Source organism: Dendropsophus ebraccatus, chromosome 4 (assembly GCF_027789765.1).
Source record: "Dendropsophus ebraccatus isolate aDenEbr1 chromosome 4, aDenEbr1.pat, whole genome shotgun sequence".
Taxonomy (NCBI): Eukaryota; Metazoa; Chordata; class Amphibia; order Anura; family Hylidae; genus Dendropsophus; species Dendropsophus ebraccatus.
The window spans coordinates 148,695,594-148,707,755 of NC_091457.1; the positions used below are offsets into that span (position 1 = coordinate 148,695,594).

Below are 12,162 nucleotides of genomic sequence, written 5' to 3' on the forward strand. Positions count from 1 at the left end.
TCTCCCCTGTCTTCATTGTTCTCCTATGGAGAGAGCTAAAGAAAAGACCAAAACAGGACAACAAAGAGTTAATCTACAAATCCCTCACCCGTTATCTCCTGGGACAGTCACCACTGACCTGTCTGACCTCAGATTACAGCTGTCACCCAGCTCCGTGCCTGTAATCCTCTGTTATCTGCTTTCTGCTGCCGGCTAACTCCCTCCTTCCTCCTCCCCCCTCCCCTCTCCCTAGAGCAGACAGGGTACGACTCCTGCAACAAGTCACAATTTTCAGATTTTTTGCAGTGGATGGAAAAGAGGAGGGAGGGGGGGGGGACCTGGGAAAAGGCTTTTTACATGCAGATAATGGCATATTTGGCTAATAAACCCAATTACAAAGTTTCTTAAAATCGCCTGGACTATTGATTTCTGCAAAAAAAAAAAAAAAAAAATACGCCAGTGAATTTAACCCCTTAACGACATCGGGCGTAAACTTACGCCCTCGCGCCCTGGTACTTGGCGCATCAGGGCGTAAATTTACGCCCGATGTTTCCCCGATCGCTGCGTGTTCACACACAGCGGTCGGGGAAGATGGCCTGCTATAAATCATAGCAGGCCATCTTAGCTTCACGGCACGGGGGGTGGTTAACACCCCCCGTGCTTACGATCGCCGCTATTGGCTGATCAATTCAGATCAGCCAATAGCGGCGATCGGAACCTTTCCGGGTCATCGGCGACCCGATGACCCGGAAAAAAATGGCGGTCGGTGCTGTCCGAGGACGGCACCGACCGCCATTACTGTAAAAAGTAATGGTGATCGCCGTGCCACCGGCCCGATCGCCGTGAACGGCCGGCCGGCCGTTCACGGCGATCGGGCCGGTGGCACGGCGATCAGAGTCCCACAAAATAGTAAATACCTGCCCTGGACCCCTCAGCTAGGTAGCCGAGGGGTCCAGAGCAGGTATTTGTACATTACTCACCTGTCCCGGGCTCCTGATCGGCGTCTTCCGGGTTCGCGGCGTTCTCGTCTTCGTTCGGGTCTTCGGCTTCTTCCGTGACGTCACGTTCGGCTTCTCTCGGCTATTTTCGGCTCCAGCGTCGGCTCTTTCCGTATTTTGCGCTCTGCTGCCCCCTAGCGGCTGATATGTGTAATACACTTATCAGCAGCTACAGGGATATTCAGAATGTAGAATTTTTTTTTTTTTTTTTTGAAATTTTTTTTTTTCTATTTTCCGCACCCTATCGCCGCTGAGTGTTGATCAGCATCGCACGAAAGTGCGCTGCTAATCAGCAACTCCTCCTTTTTGGCGTAGGGTGTTTTTTTTCTATATCCTACTGCCACGGTCTGCTTATAAGTGCCGCACATAAGTGCGGCATTTAGCAGCAACTCCTTTGTTGGCGTAGGTTTTTTTTTTATACTTACTGTAAAAAAACACGTAAAAAACACTACATTACACCACACTACATTGAATAAAGTTTGACACTACACCACTATATACCCCATATACCAATCCCCGTATAAAGACGGCCCCCAGGGTGTTTTCGGCGTCAGAGGGATACGTTATTATTACCTCCGACACCGAAACAGCCAGTGAGGATGAATGGGGGGATCCTTCTTTCCTCCATTCATCCTCATCATCCTGTGACGTGTCTGGGGGGTAGCATAGCGTACGCTGCCCCCCAGACACGTCTTTTCCGCCAGAACCGTCCCAATAAGAGATGACGGCATGGTGTGAAATTCTACAAACTGTGTGAGCGTACCTCTGGGTACACTTACAGATCCAGGGTACGTGCACACTGCGGAATGGCGAAGGATAACCCTTTGTGCATTCCGCAGCTGGCACCCACCGGCGGACTGATGGAGGCGCGCGTCTCCCCCTGTGTCATAGACTCCATTCTATGCACGGGCGGAATCCGTCGTCCATCCAAAGAATGAACACATTGGACGGAGAGCGGAATCCGCCTGTGCATAGAATGGAGTCTATGACACGTGTGGAGACGTGCGCCTGCATCAGTCCGCCGGTGGGTGCCAGCTGCGGAATGCACGAAGGGTTATCTGTTGCGATTCCGCAGTGTGCACGTACCCTTAGAGTGTATGAAGGAAGGGACACTCGAATCCAGCCCCCAGATGCCCCCTCCCCCCCCCATCCTCCGAGTTAGTGGGAAGATCGTCCGGGAACTGATCTTCCCACTGCTGGATAAAGGTCACCACCTGTACGGGGATAACTTTTATACCAGCACCCCCTCTTCCGGTCCCTCGCTGCCCGAGCTACTGTAGCTTGCGGCACGATCCGAACATATCAGAAGTAGTAATAGAGCCCTAATATTTAGCAGCCATGGAGCGGACCCAGCGCTTCTGGATATGAAGGACCCCGTATCGCACCAGGACAACATTTTCCAGGTGACGTCCCCCACACTGGAGAAAGGGAGACCCCATAAGAAGTGGAGAGTGTGGCGTAACAGGGGGATCAGGAAGGACACCATTTCCAGTGTGACGCCTGTCCTGATCACCCCGGCCTCTGCATACTGGATCGCTTCAAGGCGCACCACACGTCACTGGGGTTCTACATTATCTAAATTCTGTCCCTTATTCCTATTTCAGGGATCACGTTGATCCAGGGATTATTCTGATCGCCATTATGGAGTCAGGAAGGAATTTTTCCCCTGTGATGAGGCTACTGTCGTCTGCCTTACGAGAGTTTTTTTTTGCCTTCCTCTGGATCAACACAGGTTGAATTTGATGGACACCTGTCATTTCCAACCTTATAAACTAATAATTGCCCTAATACCCCCAAATAAATTAGAATTGTCCCTTTTCCCCAGCTAAATAGGTATGGCCGCCATTCCCATTAGAGGATGCCATGATGCAATTACAAAGCCTCTGTGCGGCCAGGACAGTAGAAACCCCCCACAAGTGACCCCATTCTGGAAACTACACCCCATAAGGAATCTAACAAGGGGGGCAGCAGGGATATGGCCCCCTGGTGACGGCCACATTTGGGACGTGAAAATGAAAAAAATTGTATTTTTTATTTTCTCGGCACATGTTCTACGTAAGTGCCCGTCACCAGTGGGGTCCATATGCTCACTGCACCCCTTGTTAGATTCCTTATGGGGTGTAGTTTCCAGAATGGGGTCACTTGTCGGGGGTTTCTACTGTCCTGGCAGCACAGGAGCTTTGTAATTGCGACATGGCCTCCATCCTCCATTCCAGCCTCTAAATGGCGCTCTGTCCCTTTGGTGACTTGCCCTGTGCCCATATGGCACATTATGCCCACATGTGGGGTATTTTCGTACTCAGGGGACACTACCCTACACGTTTTGTGTTCATTTTCTTTTTTAACCCCTTGTGGAAATGCAAAAAAATCAAGGCTAGACCAACATTTAGTGTAATTTTTGTAAAATTTTTACTCTAAATCATTAATCTTGTCATGTTTTTTCATTTTCACAAGGGGTTAAAAGATAAAAAAAAACATTTAATGTGTAGAGCAATTTCCCCTGAGTACGGAAATACCCCACATGTGGACATAAAGCGCCATGCGGGTGCAGGGTAAGCCTCCGAAGGGAAGAAGCGCCATTTGGTTTTTGAAGGCTGGATTTGGATGGAATGGATTTCGAGGGGCCATGTTGCATTCAAAAGGCCCCTGTGTTGCCAAGACAGTTGAAACCCCCCACAAGTGACCCCATTATGGAAACTACACCCCTCAAGGAATGTAACAAGGGGTGTAGTGAGCATATGGACCCCACTGGTGACGGGCACAAATGTGGAACAATGTGGCGTGAAAATGAAATATTACATTTTTTACACTATAATGTTGGTTTAGCCTTGAATTTATCATTTTCACAAGGGGTTAAAAGAGAAAAAAACACACAATATGTGTAGAGCAATTTCCCCCGAGTCCGTAAATACCCCACATGTGGACATAAAGCGCCATGTGGGCGCAGGGCAAGCCTCCGAAGGGAAGGAGCGCCATTTGGATTTTGGAGGTTGGATTTGGCTAGAATGGATGATGAACGCCATGTCGCATTTACAGAGCCCTCGTGCTGCCAAAACACTGGAAACCCCCCACAAGTGACCCCATTCTGGAAACTACACCCCTCAAGGAATCTAACAAGGGGTGCAGTGAGGATATGGACCCCTTGATGACGGCCACATTTGTGCCATGAAAGTGAAAAAATGAAATTTTTCCCTTTCACGTCACATTGTTCCACATTTGTGCCCGTCACCAGTGGGGTCCATATGCTCACTGCACCCCTTGTTAGATTCCTTGAGGGGTGTAGTTTCCAGAATGGAATCACTTGTGGGGGGTTTCCAGTGTCTTGGCAGCACGAGGGCTCTGTAAATGCGACATGGCCCTTGAAATCCTTTTCAGTGAAATTCAGCTTCCAAAAGCCAATTGGCGCTCCTTCCCTTTGGAGGCTCGTCCTGCGCCCCCCTGGCACTCTATCGCCACATGTGGGGTATTTCTGTACTCGGGAGAAACTGCGCTACACATTTTTTGTCTTTTTTTGCCTCTTATCCCTTTAAGAAAATGAAAAATTGAAGGCTAGAACAACGTTTTAGTGTAAAAAATAAATTTTTCTTTTTTCACGCCATATTGTTCGGAAAATCTGTGAAGCACCTGTGGGGTCCAGATGCTCACCGCACCCCTTGTTACATTCCTTGAGGGGTGTAGTTTTCTAAATGGTGTCACTTTAGGGGTGTTTTTTAGGTTTTGGCACCCCAGAGCCTCTGCCAACCTGAAGTGGTACAGTCAAAAATGACCAAATATAACGGAGGCGTTGAAATTCACTAGGCGCTCCCTTATATCTGAGGCTTGTGGTTGCGTCAAATAGCGCAATAGGGCCACATATGGGGTATTTCTATAAACTGCAGAAACGGGGCAATAATTATTGGGGTGCATTTCTCTGGTAATAGGTTTATAATTATGAAAAATATTGGATTACAATAAAATCTCTGCACAGAAAATTAAAATTTTCAAATTCCTTACACACTTAGCTTTTATTTCTGTGACTCCCCTAAAGGGTTTAAACACTTTCTGGATATGCTTTTGCAGAGTTTGGGGGGTGCAGTTTCTGAAATGGGGTGCTTTGTGGGGCTTTCTAACATACAGGCCCCTCAAATACACTTTAAACCTGAACAGGTCCCTAAAAATATCTGATTTTGAAATTTTTCTGAAAATTTGGAAATTTGCTGCTAATGTTTTAAGCTTCCTATCGTCTAAAAAAAATGAAAGATAGTTTAATAAATGCCGCCAACATAAAGTAGACATGTTGCTAATGCTATTTAATATATAATTTATGTGGTATAACCACTTTCTGTATACGCAAAAAAGTTTCAAAGTTGGAAAAATGCATTTTTTCACATTATTTGGGTTTTTTTCATAAAGATTTGTTATGAGTATCGACTCCAATTTACCAGAAATGTAAAGTACAATATGTCACGAGAAAACAATCTCAGAATCAGCCGGATAGGTAAAAGCATCCCGAAGTTATTAATGACTAAAGTGACACTGGTCATATTCATAAAATTTGTCTCTGTCATTAAGGCCATTTCAGGCTCTGTCCTTAAGGGGTTAAGGGGCCTTTTATATGGACCGATTTTTGGCAAAAAAAGCTCCTTCGCCAATAAACGGCGCATGTAGAAGTGTCAGCGATCAGCTGAGAGCAAGAAAATGCCTAATCCATAGCTGATCACATTTTTTTGCTGCAATAAATTATATTGCCATCTGACTAACTGTACAAATGATACAAGAATAGGTCTTGCGGCTTATTAGGGTAATTGATCGTGCCTTCTGAAGGTACTGCAAACGCGAGCCAATCTCGCTGATCGGTGCTTGTTTGCTTCCATACACAAAACTACATTGTGCCGTCGACCTTAAAACAAATTTACCCTCAGATACATTGCGTTTCTTTTTTACCTTAGCCGATTGGCTCCAAGGCAGGGATCCGGGTGCTGTGGTCCTTTTTTTTAAATGTTGCCAGGTTCCCATGCTCAGCACCGATCTTATCTCGAACACTGTCTTGGAGAACTGGGACTAGGCCTGCCACCCCCCAGTGTGACCATATCCCCTCTCCTCTGTGATACAGCTCAATTGATTCTAATGGAGCAGTGTCACAGAGGGGAGGGGGTTTCGTCACGCTGGGGGTCTACTATAAGCAATGATTTGTTTGGTTACATTGCTCTATTGGATCAGAATCTCTGGTGGTACAGTTTGCCATAGGCCACACTATACCAGCAGATCAGTCATGGCAGTCACCAAGAAGGGGCCTCAGGCTGCCGTGGCAGCTGGTTGGTATCCAACACATACACTGGGCCACTAATGACACGTGAAAACTATTTAGATGTCAATATTAGAGATCAGTGAACTTTTCAAGAGTTCAGTTTGGCCCATTGAAGGCAAAGTTTGGGTTCTTCTGATCTGAACCTTAAACTAACTGCACCAAAACAGCTAAATGATTGCAGGCATTTAGCTGTTTTAGTGCAGTTTAGAAAGTTGGCTCATCTCCACTTACCTGTCTGCGCTCCCCCGGTCTTTCCTACAGACACCTTCAGTCCACTCAGCCAATCACTGACTGAGACAGGACAGCACCACGGTCAGAGATTCGCTGACCGGGCTGTCACTCTTGTCTGTGGAGTGACAGACCGTTCAGCCAATCACTGGCCACTGTGTTGCCCCGTCTCAGTTAGTTATTTAGTGATTGGCTGAGCAGGCAGGAGGTGGCTGGAGACACTGGAAACCCGTAAAAGGACACTAGGGGAGTACAGAGAGGTAAGCATACGTATTATTTTTTTATTCATGTTTTTTTATTGTGCGGCTGCGATCTTTACAAATTCTTTCCAAACTTGGCAAAAACTTTGCTTTGGAATGCAAAGTTTGGAACGAATCTCGTTTTGTAAGATTCTGTTTGCTCATCTCTAATCAAGATCACTATTGATAGCGTTATCTAAACGGTTAAATTACCAACATCAGAGTAATCTCCCATCATTACCAGCGAGTGTTAGTGCCGTGAGCTGGGGTACCTATGCGGTGTGGTGCCTGTAGAGTGGGTGTAGGGTCACCTGAGCACTTGTCACGAGGAGTGGTGACTAGGAGTGGTGTTGGAACCGATGTCCGAACAAATGGGCACTGTGCTTGAGGGTTGGATAACCCAAATGTGAACAGGTGTATAGGTGCAGGTGCCAAAGAATAGACTGGAGTCCAATGACTTAACCAGGATAACTTGGTTTACTGATAACAACTTCAATGCAATACATGTTAAGAAACTTTGGTAACTGCAGGTGCAGGCAGGAGGCAGTAGTAGTAAGAGTTATAACAACATAGTAGAGTAGAGAAGCGTTTTGAGGGCCCTGTCCTATGTAGCAGTGTACTATGCTGGGATAACGTAGTAGAAGATAGAAGTAACAGAAGAAGATACTTGTACTAATGTATAGATTTTCTAATCTGACGGATTTTTGCCCTATAGGGTCGGCTTCCCGTCCTGCTAGGGTAGTACGAGGTCCCAGGTCCCTGTTCTGGGTTGAGCAGATTTTCCAAGACTTTCCAGAACAGCCGTGGGTTACAGTAGGAAATGTCAGTTTTCACACTATTTGTCCTACTGGGGCCAGTACCTAGCCTCAGGTATACTGCCCTGTGTGTTGCTGAAGGTATCCCTTGCATGGACAAGGTCTTCCTTAGTTTTCCGAAGTTTCCCAACTTAGTGGCACACCATTGCTGGGACACTACATAAGCTACACATAGCCGTATTCTCTCACATGACTTCATACTTCAGTGCAAGATTAAGCCTCTGTTCACACCACCATTAATCTGTCAGAGCCTCTGTTGGTAGTTCTGTCTGATTTGATGAGAAGTTTGACTGTCCTTCTGGAACATGTCCGATGCAATGGAAAACAGGATGGTGGTGTGAACAGAGCCTAAGATTTTTTTATATAATTTATTTAACATTTTTAATATAAAATAATGATGATTGTTGTTATCTCACCAATTCTTTTTATTTTACAGGCTTGGTTCAACTACCAGACCAACAAACCATGGTCACAGATATAATGGTAAAATCGGTCAAAATATCTAACAGGTAGGTTATCAAGCTACTGTACAGGAAATTAGGGCCAGCCTCATGGTGGATGATGTCTTTGTTTGGTGCTCCTTCACTCAATACGGTGAATTTTTGTAAAATGTGCAAATGACCATATCATACAGTATGGTGCCCATTCAACAGAAAACATCTTAAGTAGATCACAGTATCAAAGAGATCAAATCAAATACCACAGTATCTACTTAGCTGTTTATTAGACGGCGACATCCCTGACGAAAGCCTGGCGCGGCGCTGCTGAGGTGAGTCCAGTGCTCATAGAGAATGATGGCTCCATTAATTCTCTATGGGCGTCGGACTCATCTCAGCAGCACACGCTTCAGACAAGCATATCTCCGTCCCGGGACCGGTTCCAGGAGCGGGACTTGGCCAGATGGGGTAAGTATCCGGGGCTCCAGCTGGGGGTCGGGGGGCCTTCACCCCGGCACGGGGGCTGACAGGTTCCCTTTAAGAAAAGTTCAGATTCATACGAGCTGAAGCCAAATTTTGCCTCAAATTGAAAAGTCATGCCATATACACGGTATAAATTACAATAAGCTGATTAGCGGGACCCCCACTGATTTAGAATATAAGGATACCTTGTCTCCTTAGTGAGCATAGCAGCAATGCACATGCTTGGCCTCCGAACATTGCTAAAAGAATGAATGGAGCAGTGGACGAGCATGCCCTGATACTCCATTCACTTGGAGGATTTCTCAACAATATTCTGAGAATAATTGGTGCGTTCACCATACCCCAGATTTCATTGACCTCCAATCGGTGGGGGTCCCAGTGGGTGGACCCTCTCCAATCAGCAAGTAGTACCCTAATCTGTGTATAGTGCATAACTTTTAATAATGGGATAATCCCTTTAAGGGGCAAATAAATGGCAAACAACCAGTTTTAAGTCTTTATGTTATGGGGATGCAAATGTCAACTATGATGATCCGCGGATAGGAGTGATAGATGCATCTCGATTCTATTAAAGTGAATGGAGCTGATTTGTAAGAAAGCAGCTATTGTTTCCTAATCCTGAATAACCCCTTTAATATTGATTTTTGACCAGTTATGATGGTGGAGTTTATTTGGAGATTTTTCTTATGTATTTATTTATTATTATTATTATTATTATTATTATTATTATTATTACTTTTACATTTATTGTCTGTCTCTTAAATATTCAGTATATATATATATATATATATATATATATATATATATATATATATATAATATATATATATATTTTTTTTTTATTTAATTTTATTTTTTTTTAACTAGGAGCAGTTATGTTACTTATTTACATATATTATGTTCCTCATGTTTCAGCTACATAAAGATGATGTGTAAAATATATTACATTGTATTTTGTATATAATTTTTTTCCTTACTTTTCCTTAAGCTACGTGAAAAGCCAGCAGCAGAATATACAAGTGGACTATCTGGAGTATATGGATGAATTGGCCACGATAATTGGTGTGAAGCCAGATATAATCAGGTTGTTCCTCACAGATCCCCTGTTGGCTTTTCATGTGTTTTTCGGACCTGCTACACCTTACCAGTACCGGCTTATGGGACCAGGGAAGTGGAGCGGTGCCAGGGAGGCCATCTTGACTCAATGGCAGCGTATTATAAAGCCAACTCAGACCCGAGTTCTTGAGAATCGCAACGTAGACAGGTCTATTCCGCTAATGCTGAAAGTCTTTGCAGCTTTTATTCTTTTGACAATAGTTTTCCTATACTCTTAGAGGGGTCTTCTAGCTGACAAACAAAGCAGTTGTAAATTGACTCAATAAAGCTATGGAACAATAAAGTATACCACGTAGTATTTAATATGTTTGTGTGTATTGGGAGGGTTTTCCAGCATATATATGAAATGTGTACTAGAATATAGTGTTACCAGTGCCTATTAGAACAAGCAAAAGTCATGTGACTAGAAGATTTTATTTGAACTAATTATAGTAATTACAGTGGAAGTCGTACATGTCAAATTTACATGGAAAGTCTGTGAATATTTATCCTTTAATATATTTTCTCAATAAAATAATTTCCTTGTTGTATATACGCTTATGTAATCTCTTCCGCCACCATATGTGTTTTATTCCTTAATCAAATAAGATTGGCTTATTCGACACATTTAAATGTTCTAGAGTAGGGATGGGAAACCTTCGGCCCTCCAGCTGTTGCAAAACTACAATTTCCATCATGCCTGGACAGCCGAAGGCCATCCATTGAAACAGATCCCTACAGGATGTCTACAGACCTATATCTTATGACTGTCTCTAGGGTCTAAAGTAAACAACTGTTCCATGTTCCTTGGTGCCCATATAACTAGTCATATAACTATGTATTGCATCTCTTTACCCACATGGTCATCCTCTTCTTCCTCTTCAGAGTTCGATGCTCCTTGTTCAGCTCTCTTTTCGGATCTTTTTCAGTCTCCTCCCTATTGTACATGAAACATATATCATGTTATTTGTAACTATATAAAGACTAGGAATCATCCCAGTCTTTAGCGCCAATATAAGAGGATTGCACTGTTGGATGACTGATACAAAAGTACGGGTCCTCCCTGATAGGATCGAGACTGGGCCACCACTGGTAGAGAAGAGAACTAGTTAAGATAACATAACATAAATGGAATCTATAGAAAATATTTAGATGTTTGGATTTTTTTCCCTTCTACAAGGAAGACTCCACCATACCTGAAAGCATAAGCACTAAACGCACCATGGAAAGCCATCTGGTGGAGAAGCCAAAAGAAGAAACATATTGACAAGTCTTCTACAACTAATAATGCACAGCCATGGGAAATAAGTGACTATGGGGTTTAAGGACATAAGTGGCCATGGGGTATAATGTTATTTAGTAAGGATAATTGTGGTATTAGTTACTATGTGGTGGTCATGGTGTGGTGATAATATGTGTTTCTAATGGTACTTTTGGTATTATTGATCTTGCTACAGTGGATTTGGACGCTAACAGGGTGATATTTATAGTGACAATATGATATCAGTCCAGGAGGGAACAAGGTGAGAGTATTGCTTCTCACTAGTTCTTCATTGGTGGCCCTGAGGATCAGTTCCACTGGTTGGCCCTTTGTACCCCAGTCCCACAATGGACTCACCGCTGTGCAGTGTTGTGCAGTAGTCAAAAGGCCCAGCGGATCATGTTGTAGAGTTTTATTATCCCTGGTATGGTAACTCTTGTTGTTAGCCTGTCCTCTGAAATTTAGGTGTAAGGTTGACAATATTATTGGTGTTAAAGGGGTATTGCTACAATTTACAGCTATCTCCTATCCACAGGATAACTAGGTGATTTATAAGGAAAGGTGTTATACTTCTGTTCCTGCTCAATGCAATTCTGGCTTTTACCACATTCTCTGCTGAAAAAAATCAGCGTGTGGAGCCACCCTGGGGCGTGACTTTAGGAGGGAGGGTCTCTATGGAGGCACAGCTATGGGGACCACAGAGAACATGTACCTCTTTGCTTTTTGTTAAAATTGGGAGGTATAAGATTAGATGAAGGGGTAGAACGAGATGGGGGGAAAGATAATCAGTTCTGTTTTGTCCACGTTAAGTTTTAGAAAGCAAGAGAAGAAGAAGGAAGTTATAGCTGATAGACACTCTTGGGGCATGGAAAGCAGAGAGTTGACATGTAGATTTGAGTGTCATTTGCACAGAGGTGGTTCTTGAAGGCACTTGATTCTATGATGTGTCCTAGGCCAAAAGTATATTTAGAGAAGAGAAGAGGCACTAGGACAGAGCCTTGAGGGACACCGACAGTGGGGGGCAAGGAGAAGAGGTGGTGTGGGAGTGGGAGACACTAAAAGTGCAGTTGGAGAGCTAAGAAGAGATCCAGGAGAGGGCTAGGCTAGTGACACCAAGGGATGAAAGAGTTTGGAGGAGGAGGAAATGGTCAACTGTGTCAAAGGCAGAAGACAGGTCAAGGAGAAGGAGCAAAGAGAATTGGTGTGAGGCTTTGGCAGTTAGCAGGTCATTGGCCTCTTTAGTGGAAGCTAGATTGCAGGGGGTCGAAAAGAGAGTGTGTGTGGGAAGACAGTTTAAGGTAGACGTGTTGTTTGAGGAGTTTTAAGGCAAAGGAGAGAAG

The 12,162-nt window shown here is 44.2% G+C and overlaps 1 protein-coding gene across 1 annotated transcript in view; it reads left to right on the forward strand.

Moving 5' to 3' along the window:
• LOC138788972 (flavin-containing monooxygenase 5-like) overlaps positions 1-10,056 on the forward strand; it is a 120,088-nt gene extending 110,032 nt beyond the window's left edge. Inside the window, exon 11 of the mRNA XM_069967423.1 lies at positions 9,455-10,056. Coding sequence (XP_069823524.1) covers positions 9,455-9,800 — 346 coding nt within the window. The 3' untranslated portion in view covers positions 9,801-10,056. The remainder of the gene's footprint in view (positions 1-9,454) is intronic.
• Positions 10,057-12,162: the final 2,106 nt, after the last annotated feature.